A 17,532-nucleotide genomic window follows, 5' to 3' on the forward strand; every position below is an offset into this window, starting at 1 on the left:
ACATTTATATCAGCTTATAATAGTTTTCCACTTTTTCCCCCGCCACCGAACCTCTGATTACTCTGCATGGGTTCGCAGGTTTGAATACCATACAGGAATGGTTATGTGCAAGAGGATTGCTGGACTCCTCGCGTCATAGGGTGGTTCATGTAACCGCTGGTCAGTTACGGCTTCCTCCAGCATCAAGTACATGCTTCCGAAAAAAAATAACTAACTAATCCCATAACCGACATGGAACGGTAACCGTCTTATAACCGTCCGGTTAAGCCGTCTTATCGTCTTTCCTCTCCCCGGGATAAATATGTAAATCCTATCCTACCCGAGCAGCGGAGAGCCACTGCAGAGTTGTGGGTGACCTTTAAGCATTTTGTGTAAACATGATAACTAAAAACAATTTCCTAGCTCTAAAATTGTAGCAACCTTACTTACCAATGGCTTGAAACTAACCTGGTTGGCAAAGAGCCCTGGGAATCCTTTCTCACATACCGGTAATTATCATGCATGGGATTTAAACCTGCGATCTGACGCAGGAAAATAAATGGCCTGACAAACATATTCCAACAATACACTATTCTAAATTTAATTACCTACGGTAACAGATATTCACCTTAATTTTTTTCTTTGTATTCATGGAAGCAAATTTCTTTGCTCTTTGTAGCTTGAGAGCTGCAGCAGACCAGTACTTGAACTTTGAACTCTTGGTTGAAAGGTCATGCTTTTCTCTGAACCCTTGAATATTGTCTTCCTCATTTATCTTCCTTTGTTTTGTTGCTGAATTCCATCTGAAATGAGGAAAGAAAGGATGGCATAGAGTTAGGGAAGTTGAATAGGAGTTGATATTTATACAACAGAGGAAATCTGATAAGACAACTTAATGACATGGCGAACCACAGCCTATCAATTGGTTACCAGTCCATTTCGGTTACAGGAATAATGGACCAGGTATTTGTTTTAGATGCATGGACCTGACGGTGGTACATTTTTGAGTCACTGAAATATTTATGATCTGGTCATGCCTACCCGGAATTTCACAGCTTTGGCAAGTTGGTGGATATGAGAGATATAGCAAAGATCTGTAACTTGTGATGCTGACATAGCTAGATTCCTTGTACCTGATGCAACGATTCTCTCTCCATTGAAAGGCAAAGGTGACTAGCAAAATTAAAAATATCTCACCTGGCAAGTATTTCATGGGCATTCACTTGTCTTAAGAAATGCTCATGAAGTTTTCTCGACTCTTCAATCTGTTTGAACGTAGTCTTTGTAGCCCATGTGTAGAAGAGTCGTAGTAATAGCATCCGATGATGCTGATTTGAGACTACAGCATATCCATGGCAACGAAACAAGAACTGAAAAAAAGGGTTCATGAATACTTAATTTGTAGAAGCATTCATTCATGTAAAAGCTCAAATGAAGCATACTGAGCATTGCGAATGGGTTTGTCATTGCATAAGTGGTTAGGCCTACCTAGTCAGTTCGATTGTTGATGTATTGTGCTAAGCGCTAGGAACATGCTTTCCAGAGGCCACTATATTACTTCTGGTCAGGTAAGACTATCAGGCTGAAACAAATAAGTATTTAACAATTCCCATGCCGTGCTTCAATACACGTTTAAGCTTTTATCATTTTTCACTTCTGGGAATTAATATGAAAAATCCTGATACCTAAATTCTTAAGTGCCAAGCAAAATATCATGAGAGGCCACTGTAAGATTGAGTCGTCTTATTGACTTTCCCTCCACCAAAAAAATCTATCGTGCGCAGGTAAAACGGATTAGAACTTGTGGAGATAATCATGCTTGATGAGAAGATTGCTGCACTTATCGCAGCTATTAGCAAATGGTTTTCTGTCAAGAAAAACATGGAAAAACCCTACATTTTGAACAGTTTTAAACAGAAATCATTTAAAAGAAAGTATTGAAGGAATACTGTACACTGTTATCTTACCAATATATAAAAAGAATACTCATGGATACTAACTTTTTTCCATCCCTTCAATGCTCTTCTTTTCATTATTTTTTCGTGCATTTCTTCAGCTTTTTCAATGTTAGTTCTGTCATTCAGTTTGTTTTTCCATATCTGGAAACTTTCTTGCAAACTGTGGGTTTGAATTTGCTGATTCATATTTTCTTTCATGACTTGGCGATTTCGTAATAATGCCCAGGCATCGAAATATCTGAATGAGAAAATGGAAATTACTGAGTTGTTATAGTTAAGCTAGATTTGCATGTTTATCCTGTGGAAAAGAAAAGCGATAAAACAGGTTAGTCATAGGATGAGTCAAGCTCTGAATGAGTTGCCTGCTCAGATGTGGGGTATGGAGCATAGGAATTTTAAATTAGTTTTAGTCGTTCCAGATTGACTTGGATGGTGCAAGGAGTCATATCAAGCCAGCATGATAGAAAATGATGAGAGTTTTCGAATCAGAAAGGCGTTTCAAGCTAAGAAAAATTGCTATGTATTTTACAAATTTTTTTTTACATTTCAAGCAGATTGTGTTCCCACCCCTAACCCCCCTGGCTACGACCCTGCCTTGAACATCTCCGTTTTAATCCTAAGTCTACCACCTTACCCAGGGTGTAATAAATCAGATGGGCGATGCTGAACCTTCATATTTAAGCAGCTTCATTTATATCAGCCAATACCTCTATAGAGCGTTGCTCAGAGTGAAGAAATTGAAAACATCATATAAACTAAATTTTTACCGTGTAACTCTCCTTCTATTCATTCTTTCGATCAAAGGTTTTATGTTCACTGATTCCTGCGCTCTCAGATTCCAATTTCTCAAAATTCTTCTCATTTTGTGTCGCAGCAAAACAACTCGGCCATCAGCAGCTCGCTGCTCTGATTTCCTTTCTTTGTGAAGCTTCCGTTTCCAAGATTCAAATCGATCTGCAATAAAAACAGTAAAAATTTGTTTTATTTCACCTCGCTAGGTAAATGTTTTTTTACAACCTTGCTTTGGTCAATATTCTAAACGAGAATATCGCCCCAAAACAGCGCTCTTACTAACTCTAATAGTGACACCTTGTGTATCATCGCTAATTAATTAATATCTCACTAATTATACGACATAATTCGCCCAAAATCAATAGGCTTCTGGTCCAAGATATGATGAATGCGGTGACCGTACATTTGAACCCATGCGTATATCCACGGGTTCAATCTATATGCGGGTGCTAAAACCCATGGGTTAGGGTTAGTATGGGTTAAACTATCCGTGAAACAAAAAAAAATCCATAGGTGCAATAGCATACAGGTGCAATTGCCATGGGTTCAAATGTACGTGGGTTCAAATGTAATGGAACCGATGGATGCACATGCAAAATCTGGACCTATCAACATACTTACCGAATAAACTCGATAAGTAACAAGAAGCCACTGATACCATACGCATGGGCCTCCGAATCCGCCCCTTTCGAGTAATCGATTCGGACCGCACCTAATTCTTTATTTTGGATCATTAGCCCCACTTTGGATATGTGAAGGTTTTCCTTTATTAAATGACTTTTATAATTTTGAAGTTTATTTTATAATTTACTCATATTTGCATCTGACTATATATGGAACGAACCCTAACGCCATAATAAACAATTCTAATAATCATTACCCAGCTGAGAAAGTGCGTGTTTGAAGATGCCAAGCCATTTTGAAGTTTTTTATAAGGATTTTTGGTAAAAATAGTTGAGTAGCCATGCTATATTTGGAAAGACCAGTGAGGTGGTAGGAATAGATAAGGTTTAAACTAAAGATTGCTGTGTGCTTGCATTGAAGGCAATTTTGTTTCACAAAGTTGCATAATGTTTATATAAGACAGAGGCAAAATAGACACCTAGCAGTTAAAGTGTTGAAACAGACTATGTTTGTGTCGCAGGTTGAAAATCAAGGTCAATGCTGTTATTTATGTTCATGTTAGACAATGATTTATCAATCTCCTCTTTTAGAATTTACCAAGTGAAGGCATCAAAACATCTAACAAAAAACTTACTTCTCAATCTCCTCTTTCTGAATCTCACAATCTGCATATCACATTTCCTGTCCATTTGTTTCAATCTCAATAAATGCAACCATTTATAAGCTGCGGTTTGTACACAACGTATCGTCCACTGTCGGTATTGTTCTTGCGCTGCCTGTATGATATTAAACTTCGTTCTCCAGATGTGAGATAGAGATTCCATGCATTTCTGAACAAAAAAATTGGATTATGTGGCATCCTTATCTGAATTATCTGGTTGCGAAAACTCATTCTCTGTAACGACTATTTATTACTTCAGATTGATTGCAAAAAAATAAATGCAGAAAATTAGAGTTATGAAAAAGCATATGATGGAAAATTTTCAAACAATTCAATGCAATTATTTCGATTCATGCGATTGTTCTTTTGCAGCAAACCCGCATAGGTCCAGGGAATAGACATAAGCCAACCAATAATAAACTCTAATTCATCAGTTCCCAAAGGGGTCCTAGTACTTCAGAGGAAAATCAGGCAGAGATGAGTGGAAAGAGTTGACATTGTTTTTATTTTTAGGCCTACACGTTTAGAAACTTTGAAAAGCACATCAACAATTAAAAAATTGACTAGGAAAAACTATACCTACCTTCCTATTTCTAACTTGGAAAGTTTTCTGCATGTTTCTGAGTTTTACTTTTCTCATAGTAAATTGGTGCCAGGATAGGAGTGATTTTCGCAAGGAGAATTGCTCTAGTCTTTGGATCGCTTGACACCTGAATTAAATTGGTGAACATTTTTAAAAGTTCAACAAGGAAATAGGAGGGAAAATATATACTATTTATATAATATATACTAATATATATACAGATGTAATTTGGCAAAATATTGTATGAAAGAGTAAAATTTATTATGTGTTTTTACTAATGTGAGTGCTATTTTAACCAAACTGTTGTTTGGTGTGCTTGATGAGGAGAAATCTGAATGTTGGCCAGATTAAGGGCCATATTAAAAGTCTAAACCGCATGTTGCAAACTCCTGAGTTATGCAATGAAATGGTTTTTAATGCACTGGATTATGAACATAGTAAGTTACTAAAGCAAGAAACTGCTTGCCTTGCATAGTTTATTATTACTTATCGATTTTAATTTTGTCTGTTTGTCTGTTAAATACACGCGATATCTCACGAAAGCGAGATTGAATCTGCTCCAGATTTTGCATGTGCATTCATCATATGTCGTACCAGGAGCCTATTGATTTTGGATGAATTATGTCATATAATTAGCGAGTTATTGATTATTAGTGATGGGACACAAGATGTCACTATGGAGTAAGAGCGCTGTTTTGGGGGATCCCCTAACTTTCGATCGATAAGTCTTCGGTCTCTGACCGATATTCTCGTTTGTTTGTTATTTCATTTTTGTTCTGAAATTTCTAATTGCCAAGTCAGACAGTAACTCCTAGTGGCTCCGCCAGAAATTCGATAAACGAGGGTTTTCAAGAGTCTTGAAGGTCTAAAAAGCATTATAGGCTACGAAAAAATTACTATGCATGATACAAAATTTTTTTTCTTAACATTTAAAAAAAAAAGGGGGGGGGGGGGGGGGGGCGAGGGTGTTCCGACACGCAATCCCCTCTGGGTATGCTCCTGTCTGTGCAATGAAAGTAATCTCCGAAATCCATACCTTTTTTTCTTGCAATTTTCAGCATATCCCTTTATACTACAGAATGCTTTTCTCAGAATTGCATAGTTATGTTGGGATGCTATCTCTGCACAAATAATTCGATGTTTCTGAATTCTGCCTTTCCAGATAAGGATGCAATGCCTGAAAATATTATAAAAATTTATATTTCATTGTGGTAGTGGAGTTTTTGTAGAATAGTGTTGCATACTGAGGATAAGATTTAAATACTTATCATGGAGAGAGGAAAGTCAATGAGCGGGCTTAATCATATAAAAAAACACAGCCCCTCGTTCATTACAAGTCAATGTCGGGTATGGTATTTGTTAGCTAGGTATTTGTATTTCGGAAGAAAGGACTTGATGTTGGAGGGAGTCGTAACAGACTAACGGTCATGTTAACCATCTTATGGCGATGAGAAGACCGCCAATCCTCTCGCACATAATCACTGAAATAGCTTCTCAAACATTAATCCTCATTGCATCTAGAACGATGAAGTGATCAGATAATCCTACATAAACCGGTGACCAGACATGAGGTCACAGTTTATCGCACGATAACCTGTTTCATTAACTTTCCTCCATAACATAAATATGAAAACCCATCCATAAATAAACTATTATATTCAATCATAATCCAGCAACAAACCTTATATTCTTCATATTAATATTTTCTTTCATTCTTTTAACGTTGAGTTCTGTAACCCATGATTTGAACTGGGATCTCAACAAGCATTTTCTTCTGATTTCCCGAGCTGAAGCAATTTCCTTTCGACGTTGAATCCTCGATAAAGAAGTTGAATGTTTCCATTGCCTCATTGAGAATGAGAGAACCTGGAACATTTAATGATTGCATGAAATTTAATGACAACTCTAAAGCTCTACTTATTTAAGATTGTTCAAATTTTTTCAATTTTCTGCTGCTGGGAAAAAAAAGATACCCATGTTCTAGTGAGAATAAAAGTACCTGAAATAGTGAATTGCTATAATTGAAAATGGTTATCTGAGGAGAAATGTACAATAGATATAAGGACACAAAGCTTGACAGCATCATAACATGTGAAGAAAAGCTATTTTTACCATGAGATTGTCAGAACAATAACAGGAATAAAGGAAAAAGGTCCACTCTTCTTCCTTAATATATTTTACGTAAAATACTGAAAATATCAATCTTGTTCGCTGAACTCTGTCCAGCAGATGAATAAACTGCAGCTCACACAATTGCAAAAGTAGTGTCTAACTAACTCTAACGTAACAATAGAGGCATACAATATGTAATGAAAAGTAAACGACATAGAAGGTAAAATTAATCTATTGATTCATATACACAGCATTTAAAATAGGAAACAATAAACATTTATAACAAATACAATATGTAAGATGTTTTATTAAATATTAGTCATGTTTAACACATTTCTGTTCATTTTTGCGGCCCACTCAGCGAATATACGATGAACTGCTTCATAGGATGAACATATTTGAGTTGGTTGTTGGCATGACCAGGAGTACAACCACTATTCAAGTCCTTAGAACAGAATGACTAACTGCTTAGCTCTACCCATATCTAGCCTGAATTGGGAACCAAATGAGATGATACGGTGTGCTATCAGATTAAGCAATTTAAAATATCTTCCCAAATCCTATTATAGTAATATTTAGTCTAGTAATTATTTTTTTATCTATAAATTAACCACCTTTTTCCTATTGTACATCCGAGCATATTGCGTCTTTATTGTAGTATTTTTCCATCTTAGCAGAGTCTGAGATAAAACTGAACTTTCATGCTTGATATCAGCAACTTCTAGTTGAGATCTCAAGACAACTCGTTCCGCTGGTTTGATAAAAAGATGGAAATAAAATTTTGAAACAATGATAATGGATAAATGACTTTCCCGTGGAGTTCTTTTCAAATTTTCGCAATCAGAGTTTTGCAACCAGAGTTTTACATTACAAGCATGAAGACAATTTTTTTGGAAGTTATGACAAAACCCACAAGAGCTTGTTATGTTAATAAGTATATAATAATTTTGTTTTACGTGCGTTTGAGATTCACTGCTCCGCATACTTATTTATATCAGTTGAAACTTGCTCAATTATTGTTCCACGAAACATAATTACAGGATTCACAGATTCTCAGACCAATAATTACCAGCATTCTTGCTGATAATTACGTCAACATATTATTATAAAATTGAATTGTCACAAAGATTGAAGACTGATTTACATGTTCCGTACACAGGTAATACTGGAATGAAATTATGGTTTGGGCATTCATCCTTATAATGCATTTTTTTATCGTTACCTATAAATCGGATAGGTTATCATAAGAGAACCCCACAAATAACAACTTACATTTATGGAATCGACAGATTATTACATTTTTTTAGCTCACCCAGCATATACCAAAATTATGATAGAAAGTAACATCACTTAGTTTAATTCCAGACACGACAAAGAACATTTAACATAATGAATAATGGCAGTTTTTTTGTTTGATAACACTTTTTAACTTTTAATCAGACACAAGGCTCAAAGTATTACTCCACTTATAACTATTAGTCTTTTCAAAAATACAGATAATTAGGGTCGAGATAAATGTCTAATTCATTTAGGGTTCCATGACGGTGCTCAAATCAACATTATTCCATCCGTGCATTACCTGTAAAGATTCTCCATAGTTGCCAAGCCCTGCCAACCATTACAAAATCATAATGCTCTGATGCAATACGTAAATGACTTGAACTGTGAAATCTTTCCCTCCAGAAGAAGAACGTCTAAAATAAAAACGTTAGAACAGTCATCATAAATACCAAAGATAAAAGCGAATATCGGTCAGAGACCGAAGACTTATCGATCGAAAGTTAGGGGATCCCCCAAAACAGTGCTCTTACTCCATAGTGACACCTTGTGTCCCATCACTGATTAATTAATAACTCACTAATTATACGACATAATTCGCCCAAAATCAATAGGCTTCTGGTCCGAGATAAGATGAATGCACATGCAAAATCTGGAGCAGATTCAATCTCGCTTTCGTGAGATATCGCGTGCATCTAACAGACAGACATACAAATACCCATCGACATACTTACCGATTAAAATCAATAAGTAATAAACAATATTTACTGTTAAAAATAATTATTTTAATATCTATTACAGTGGTCCTCAAACGATGTGGCGCATCCTACAAAGAGGGTTGACAATTTTTTAAGGGGGGTGTTAAGCTGATTAAAAATGAAAATATTCGGTATTAGGTTATTTTCCATCTACATTTCAACGTGATTTTTGAATAAAACATACTTTCGCCTTACTATCTGTTATTTGTAGCCTATTGTTGGCTAGTTATTTTGGAAGTGGGGCGCTAGACTTGCTAAATTCTAAAAAGGGGTTGCGGCTTAAAAAGTTTGAGATCCACTGATCCATTAGGAATAGAATAGAATCCTTGGACGATAACATTAAATTTGAAAGTCAGTATAGCCTTCACAATTCCTAACATTCATAGGGCCTATGCCTAACTTACTTGCAGTGATACAATCCTTTCTCTTCTGCTTTCAAACAGACCAATAATGATCTTGTTCTTACAACGGGTTTTCCAATGAGTGAATGTTGACTTGATGTTTTCATATCTTTTAACTTTGTATCTATGTGTAAGAAAAAGCGAATTAATTCAGAGCAGCATTTCTCGAACTCTTCAGGCTCAAGAACACATATATACTTTTTTCTTGCTTCATGAAAAACCAAGAAATTAGAAGGTGAAATTGGTAGGTGGTTTCAAAGACTGGCAAGAAGCCTGTCCTTCTGTTTAGATATTAGGGCCATTTCGCCTGATTGTTGTCATACATAGCAATTTTTCGTGGCTTGAAATGCCTTTTAGACACGCAAGTCTCTTGAAAATTCATGTTTCTCCAGCCAGACGATAGCTGTTACGATCTAACTTGCCAATTAGATATTTCAGAACCCCCTTGCTACTCCCCTGATTGAACATTAAAAAAAAATGTTCAACTTCTAAAAAGTTAAAATACGAAACTAATACACTAGAATATAATATATCTAACCGTTTCTTCCATTTCATGAAGCATTTGGCAAACTTCAGTCTCCTACCGGCTGATACAACTTGGTTGTCTTTCATTTTTCTTGAACTAACTGCCCAATGCAGAGCTGAAACAGAGTGATACATCATTACTAGAGATAGCTCTCGGATTTAAATCCCAAGTCCACCACCCCACCCAGGGTGCACCAGAAAGATTCCAGTACTCCCAAAGTATAGTACATCGATCGGCAACCTGCGACTCTTTGTTTTCGCGAAGCTGTGGCTCCAGTGAATCAAATTACGATGATTCAAATTTGTCAAAACAAGGTTTCTCATATTTATTTTTCGAGTTCTTTTCATTTCGCCGTAAACTGAATTGCATCATTCTTAATTCATTTGGCTCCTTCTTACAAAGAACTAGAATATTGTTTCGTAAGTTTTTTTCCGAGAGTTGTAATACTGACATTTAAGTAGATGTTGCAACTCCGAGCAGGTTTGTGTTTGACGGAAAGAATGCCAAATGGCTCTTTCAATGCTAAAGGATGCCATAGTAGGTCATTATCTAGCAGTGGCTGCTTATACAATGCCTCATTCGGAGTGGTAGGCGTTTGAAATCATCATCTATGTTCGCCATCTCAGCCAGGGTATAACAAATTTGGAAATAGGCAAATTAGAAGCCAATAAGACTCCAAAATTATAAACTACAGAAAATATTTCCTTAGCATTGCTTCTTGAACAGAGCCATGCTACCTAAAAAACGTCGTATAAATTCTCAACACTTAGCACCATGTACCAATAATCAAGACAGCTTAGTGTTCTAAATTGAATCTCTCACCTGAAAATCCTTTCCTTATGAGTTGGTATCTCTTGAGTTCATCTGCTGCTAGTCGATGTCTCAGGATCAAGCTTCTCCAAGCAATAAAATGTTTTGCGGCCGTCGTCAAAGTTTGGAAACTTATTGCTCTAAATATTAACATTAATATTTGTTGATGTGATGAGATTTTTAGATTTACTCCGGAGGATAGAGAAGCTGCTACAATGATTCAATCATAATATGGTGAACCAACAAACTTTTTCCCCTAAAGTGTTTCTAAAGTGTGCGTCACATCTCTTTTGTTACATAACAATAGAAGTAGGCACTACTTCCTGCAATTACACGTTTTGCAGTTTGCTTTATTTGCTAAAGATTTATGATCGCAAAATTGAGTTTTATTTGAAGACAGCATTTTTTTCATGTGAGTGTGTTGTGAGTTTTTCCCTGATAATTTGGAAACGCACAACAAGAAGTTTTAGAACCGCTGCCCTAAAACATGTATGTATCTGAAGGACATAAAGTCCAATGATTACAAATTGAAATTTGCTTATACAGCTTACTTCAATAGCTTCAGATTTTCTTTGCTCTTGATTGCTTTCAACAACCGGACATTCTCTTTCCAGATTCTGAAATACCTGTAAGTAAAATTGATCTTAACTGAGTGTCAATGAGAAACTGATATTGTGAATTGAACAAATCTTACCTCTGTTAGGAATCACTTTTATTTATTTCATACTATCTTACACTATGTCGTATTATGGCTTGGCAGGGTTTAGCAAATGGTGAAGTCATCTAATATGCTTTCTGTAAATGATTTTTACAAACATTTGCTCAAGGCAAAAACGTACCGTATTTATTCGAGTATAACGAGAACTTTTTGATTGAAAATTGGTTTAATTTTTTTAGATGAGACCAAGGATAGACAAGAACAACATTGAGGTCGAAAAAAATCCATACTAGTTATTCATGTATAACACTCATCCTCAATTTTTTATTGGAAATCAGTACAGAATCTTGCATGTCATACTCAAATAAATACATTAAACAAAAGTGAGAAAAACAAAAAATGAAGTCAGAAATGACTATGGGAGCTAGAACTGATTTATTACCTTGATTTGAGAATCACATTGTTTCTCTCTTTTGGTGGACTTTTCTCTACAATTTTGCATAACCTTTGATCCCTCAAGGCAGAGAAATTTTGAGGAGTGAATTTTGTTTCAAAAATCCTGGTTTCGAGTTGAGGTAGATGCTCTTGCTGTATAATCGAAGCCTGAGGTTGTGTTGAAGATTTTTTGCAAGGAATTTCCTGAGTTTTTGTTAAATTTGAAGTTGGTAAATGCGAAGAAAGCTGTGCATATGTTTTTGTTGTGTTTTGAAAGTTTTTTCTTGGATGGGGAGAAGTAATTCTGGAAGATTTCGGGGTTGAAGCAACTAAAGTAGTTTGACTGGAAGGCTTGAGATTGCTTAAAAGATGGCTTTGTTTTTCAATGGTAATTTCTGACCCTGTAATTTCATTATGGTTTCGGTTCAATGAAGATGATAGCCTTGAAGACTGAAGATTTCTTGTTTGGTGACTTTGTAATTTACTGCTAATTTTAGGCCTTGTACTATCATTTTCGCCATGGTTCAATAAATTTGAAGATGTTTGCATGCAAGACTTGAATTTCCTTATTGGATGACTTCGTAATTTACTGCTCATTTCAAGTTCTGAGTTTGCATTTTGGTCATGGTTTATTGAATCCAAAGACCTTTCACTAAAAGATTTAGGATCTTTCAAATCACTGCTAATTTTGAGATCTGCATTTGCATTCTGATCATGGGTCAATGAATAGGGAAATGAATCTGCAGAAATATGAGAACCATCAACATCATAAACTTCTTCTTCAGAAAGATCACTCATTTTAAGCTCTGTATTTTCAGCGTCATCATAGTCAATTGCATTCTCTCCCAGACCAAGGTCTTCTAAGCTAATGATGGGCCGAGGTGAGATTTGTGTAGAAATTGAAATTGGATCTTTGAAATGGACTTGCTTTCTTGGGCTTAAATTGTTATGAATTCCATCAGATGATAGGAAATTATCTCTATCTTGAGAAAATAGTGTTGAATTTGAAGCCTGTAAAATCAATGGAGCAGAAACAGGGCTGTGTAAATGCATAGTGTTTTTAGAATGATATTTCTCAGCATCGACAAAATTTTCGTTGGAGACATTACGGCTACCTGCTGGAGAAAAGTAATCATCTATACTTGAACTCAGCAAACTGCCTTCAAAATGCTGACTTAAATCACCTGGTCTCGATGAATTTCTGTGAAATTCAACCTCTGGATGGTGATTTGCCATGGATAAGTGATCATGATGATCGTCAAGTACGCTTGATGCATACTCTTCTATTGAATCAAGCTCTGAAACATGCAATGACTCATCAGAAATTTCTTTGATTCCACCTGCTGAAAATGCTGATTCACCATTTCCCTCTAAACCAGATAGTAAAAGTGAACCATTTTCATTTGGTAGGAATTGAGAGTCGACAGAATTTCGGAAACCTCCTAAAAATGATCGCTCCCCTGCTCTTAGTCCAGCTAAGAATCGTTGGTTAATCAAATGCTCCATATCTGCTTCTAATATTTCTTTTTGAACGCCATTTGTGGTTGTTTGAAAATCTTCCCCTCTGTGAGTCTCATTGTATAAGCTATCACCTGATAATATTGGTGAATTTTTCAAATTTTGATTTGAAAAACTTTGATGGGCTGGACTAGTTAATGTTTCAAGGCTTCGCTTAGGTGTTTGATGAAGAGTAGGAATAGCTGTGCTCTTATTAGATTTCCTTGATTTTGGAGAAAATGTTTGTGAATGAGATCCATGAGGAATTTTCTGTTTTGGAACTTTCTCATTTCTCTTCACATTAGTAGAAATTTGCAAACATTGGCGATTAAAACCAGCATTATATTTCTCGTTTTCTTTTCTGTTCGATAATTTTTGACCAGTTCTCGGTTTCGTACCTAAATCGCTGTCACTAGGGTACGATAGAGGACTCGAATTCCTTAAACGTGGGCTTGTTTTTTTATGCTTCGGTAGAGAAGATTTTCTCAGAGTTTCAACTTTATTTCTGCCTGTCCTGGACTGGATATTGGAGTTTTGTATAATTCTTTTCGTTCTTGTATTATTCGGAAAGTAGCCATCAGTTTCACTATAAATATTTTCGTCTGTCACAATTCCATTAGTACTATTTCTAGATCTGTTATTATTGGTTACATTCGGGTCATAATTTTCTGCCGAGAACAGCAAATCAGAAACGCTATCTGATTCCACAGGGCCCACTGTGACCTGCTGTACATGAGATTTCCTAACGCTGAGTTCATTGAGTGAAATCCGTTTTTGTGACGTTGTAGAGGAAACAGGAACAGCATCATAAACCCTCGGAGAAAGTAAAACATTGGTTTGTCTCATTGATAAAACCACTTCAGACTTTTCTTCATTTTCGTCCAGCGATGATAAATTTAACTTTGACCACAAGTAGGAATTTTTAGATTGTGAAACGTCACTGGATACTTTTGAATCAGATGACTTCCTACTTCTTGCTTCATATCGTTGGTGACTTTTTCGATGATAGTTGACCCCATTTACATTTCGATGATGTTTTTGTGATAAATCCGAGCGCTGTAACCTGTTATCTTCCTTATTGCTTGCCCTACCAGTAACTCTAGCACCACCTTGTGATTGTGTATCATTTGCGCCACTAGTAGTATTTTTTCTTGGTGGTAAATCAGCTAGGAACGGTATTCTTGTCTTACGATCCGATGGACAGAGATTGCTTTGTACAAGAGAGGCCTTTGGCATAGCGCATTGCTCTGCAACAAGAAAAAAAATAAAATAAAAAAACATGAGTACAAAGCATGAAAAGACAGAAAAAGAAAATGGAAAAATAATTCATGAAAACAGTTTGTACATTTGAATTAGTCATATACCAGTATATCGAAACCAGAAGTGGGCAACCTGCGGCCTTTGAGTCAAATTCGATCAATAAAGAAAAAATTTGAGGTTCGCAGAGAAGTTCCAATCTGACTTGGTGTGCGACCCGAGAAAAGAGTTTTTAATTTAGTTTAATCCAATATGGCGAGTGATAGTAATCCCTTTGCAATGCAACGCCTGCACCTGAGTGGAATTGAATATCTAAGACATTACAATGCTTTAACAGCTAGCTTGTATGAACAACATAAGTCATAAGATCAATGTCCAAAACTTTCGTGCCTGCAACTACAAGAAAATTGTTACAATTATACCACCAACTAATCACATACATCTGTCTGATTCAAGTCTCCTTTTTTATCCTTTACAATAATTTACAAGACTCACAAACAACAGCATAATTCTATACTGATTGACAAGTCATGTGTTAAGAACATCTGGCAAATATGAATTCCCAAACAACCGCACAAATGAAATCAAATACAATCTAATAAATTATTCAAAAGGATGCCTAGTGGACAAGTTGATAAGTACTACTGCCTTGACAACTAAGTAATTACATTATTTATAAATTATATTGATGTGGGAGTTGGGCAAAACAGAACAGTTTGCTTATCTGAATAGCTTTGAAATAATATTTTGAAATTATGAAACATTATTCTGAATTTACACTCACAGAAAGACATGCTTATTAAGTAGTAAAACGATACCTAAAAGATAAAATCTGTGAAATATTCAGCAGTTAGACATACATTAGACCAGTGGTTCCCAAACTGCGGTAACGATTTAAAATGGCCCGCCGAACTTGAATGAAAGAAATAGTTTAACCGTAAATAGCATTTTTGGACACATAGTGAACATAACGATCGTTTCAAAATTTTGCTGTTATTGTTATTTTCATTATTATTTGTCTCCATCATTTTTAAAAAAATCGCTTTTCGCTTCGAATACTGGACCAATTGCTTTGAAATTTTCAGTGGTTGAAGATAAAATTTTTCCCCAGAAGGCTATTACTTTTATTCATTTTAAATATTTCTGTTAGCTCTGTGAGATTTGTTTTTGTTTGCTATGACGTCATTAAACGTTCTGCGGACATCGGACGCCATTTTGTGTCCTACTGTACTGGAACTGACTGCTTCGCTTGGTGTGAATATATTTGTAGACTGTGATCTGACGGTACGGTAAACCGTACTGTGCTGCGAACAGACGTGTCCATATATTTGGGCATAGCTCGGGAGAACGACGTATTTCAAAAATTAGTTCATTGTTAAATTCATGAAAATGACTATTAGGCAGCCACTAAAATACTATATTGATTAATTGAAATAAATCTCAAAACTCTATATCGCTCAATAAATGTATATAACGACAGCAACCTGAAGATAAAATCAGCTAGATATTGAAGCCCCATTCAAGAGCTATTGAGGACACTTTCGAGTGTATGCCTACTCGCTTGTTTATTTGCTCAGTAAGTTATCAAGAAAACCACAGGCCACTTCAAATTCCTCGAGTTCAACAAATAGGTAATCAAAATAATTCAGAGAATAGCTTATAGCTTGTTGTATTAGGTTATTTCTGGTAGGAGATTAAAAAAAATTCCCATGAAAATTGTGTTTCCAAGAGCTAGATTTGGCCAAAGGCTGTAGTTTGCCCATGTCAGTTTTACAGTATACTAGAGCTTGTACATAGTCTAACCAGGAAAATATTGTGCATGACTTGAATTTTGTGACAAGACCTGTTTATGTTGTATTTATATCTTAACTCTGAACAAGGCTTAACAGAAGCAGCTGTTAAAGTTTATAGTTCAATGACATGATGTAGTGAGTTTTTTACAGTGCGATATTGATATATCTCTATAATATGAAAAAAGTGTACAATATGTGAGAAGCAATGACTATGGCAAATACAATTCCCCATAAACAAATTTTTGTTCAGAGTGAAGACATAATGAACACATGTCTACCTGATTATTTAATAATGATAATATTATCTACTGGATAAAAATTTTAAATGAATGGTTTGAAAATTCACTATTGCATTCGCTCATCAAATTTAAAAAAAAAGAATGTAAAATTTCACAAATTCAAACAACAATAAAAACAAACTACCGTAAGATATAACAAGAGAGCTATGCTCAAATATATGGACACGTAGCGCCACCCAGTGGCAATAATTTTGATGACATCATAGCGAAAAAAAAAAAAGTAATAGCCTTCTGGAGAAAAATTTTATCTTTAACCACTGGAAATATCAAAGCAATTGGTCCAGTATTCGAAGAGAAAAGCGATTTTTTAAAAATGGAGACGGAGACAAATAACAATAACAACAAAATTTAGAAACGATCGTTATGGCCACTAAACGTGTCCAACAATCACACTTACATTTAGTCATTGAAGTTGATACTTAAAAGCATACACTCCCAGGTTTATGTCACATTTTTAATTCCACAAGGTAATTCTCCATCTCATTGTTATGTAGTATAATGTATCCAGTCCATTGTGTTGCAATAGCTGTACTTGGTTTATTCCTACTTTATATTTTGAAGAGACAGCATGATACTCTGTTAATGTGAAAAAAATGATTCAAAGAATTGGGCCAATGCAACATAGGGTTTTATTTGAATGCTTGGATCAAATCAATTTTGAGATCTAGCAGAGTGAACGCCATAAATTCATAAATACCGCCAAACAAAAATGGAAGGTGAAGTTACTGCCGAAACTGCTTGAACAAGGCCAAACAAAAATCAGATGCGAAAGCACCGCTAAAACTGCTTGAATAATTCCAGACAGAAATGGGATGCGAGATTTTATGACTAAAAATCTGCCTGGTCTGGACTGAAATATTTGACAGACACGTTTAGTCAAAATTAAAACTGCTCAATCTTCAACTAGTCAGGTATGTCCAATGCCAAATAGGGTAAACGTTCTGTCTGCATTAAATTGCTCTTTGCTAGTTTTAGTGATTACCAATATCTCCTTCCTTTTATTAGCGATACTATCTTAGAACAATAAACCAGACATGCTTCCATCTTTAATTATTTATATTTCATATCCACTGTATTCAAGAATACTTTTTCAATTTTTTGAATAGTAAAT

The 17,532-nt window shown here is 35.5% G+C and overlaps 1 protein-coding gene across 1 annotated transcript in view; it reads right to left on the reverse strand.

Moving 5' to 3' along the window:
• The window catches only part of LOC120330624 (uncharacterized), a 37,828-nt gene extending 20,835 nt beyond the window's left edge, over positions 1-16,993 (reverse strand). The window contains exons 1-16 of the mRNA XM_078116500.1: positions 16,819-16,993; positions 11,583-14,319; positions 11,034-11,108; positions 10,495-10,622; positions 9,685-9,787; positions 9,150-9,270; positions 8,289-8,403; positions 7,324-7,460; positions 6,279-6,463; positions 5,634-5,774; positions 4,598-4,724; positions 3,988-4,183; positions 2,705-2,891; positions 1,980-2,175; positions 1,177-1,349; positions 608-782 (exon numbers count right to left, since the gene is read on the reverse strand). Coding sequence (XP_077972626.1) covers positions 608-782; positions 1,177-1,349; positions 1,980-2,175; positions 2,705-2,891; positions 3,988-4,183; positions 4,598-4,724; positions 5,634-5,774; positions 6,279-6,463; positions 7,324-7,460; positions 8,289-8,403; positions 9,150-9,270; positions 9,685-9,787; positions 10,495-10,622; positions 11,034-11,108; positions 11,583-14,308 — 4,785 coding nt within the window. The 5' untranslated portion in view covers positions 14,309-14,319; positions 16,819-16,993. The remainder of the gene's footprint in view (positions 1-607; positions 783-1,176; positions 1,350-1,979; positions 2,176-2,704; positions 2,892-3,987; positions 4,184-4,597; positions 4,725-5,633; positions 5,775-6,278; positions 6,464-7,323; positions 7,461-8,288; positions 8,404-9,149; positions 9,271-9,684; positions 9,788-10,494; positions 10,623-11,033; positions 11,109-11,582; positions 14,320-16,818) is intronic.
• Between the last annotated feature and the right edge of the window lie 539 nt (positions 16,994-17,532).

Source organism: Styela clava, chromosome 9, assembly GCF_964204865.1.
Source record: "Styela clava chromosome 9, kaStyClav1.hap1.2, whole genome shotgun sequence".
NCBI lineage: Eukaryota > Metazoa > Chordata > Ascidiacea > Stolidobranchia > Styelidae > Styela > Styela clava.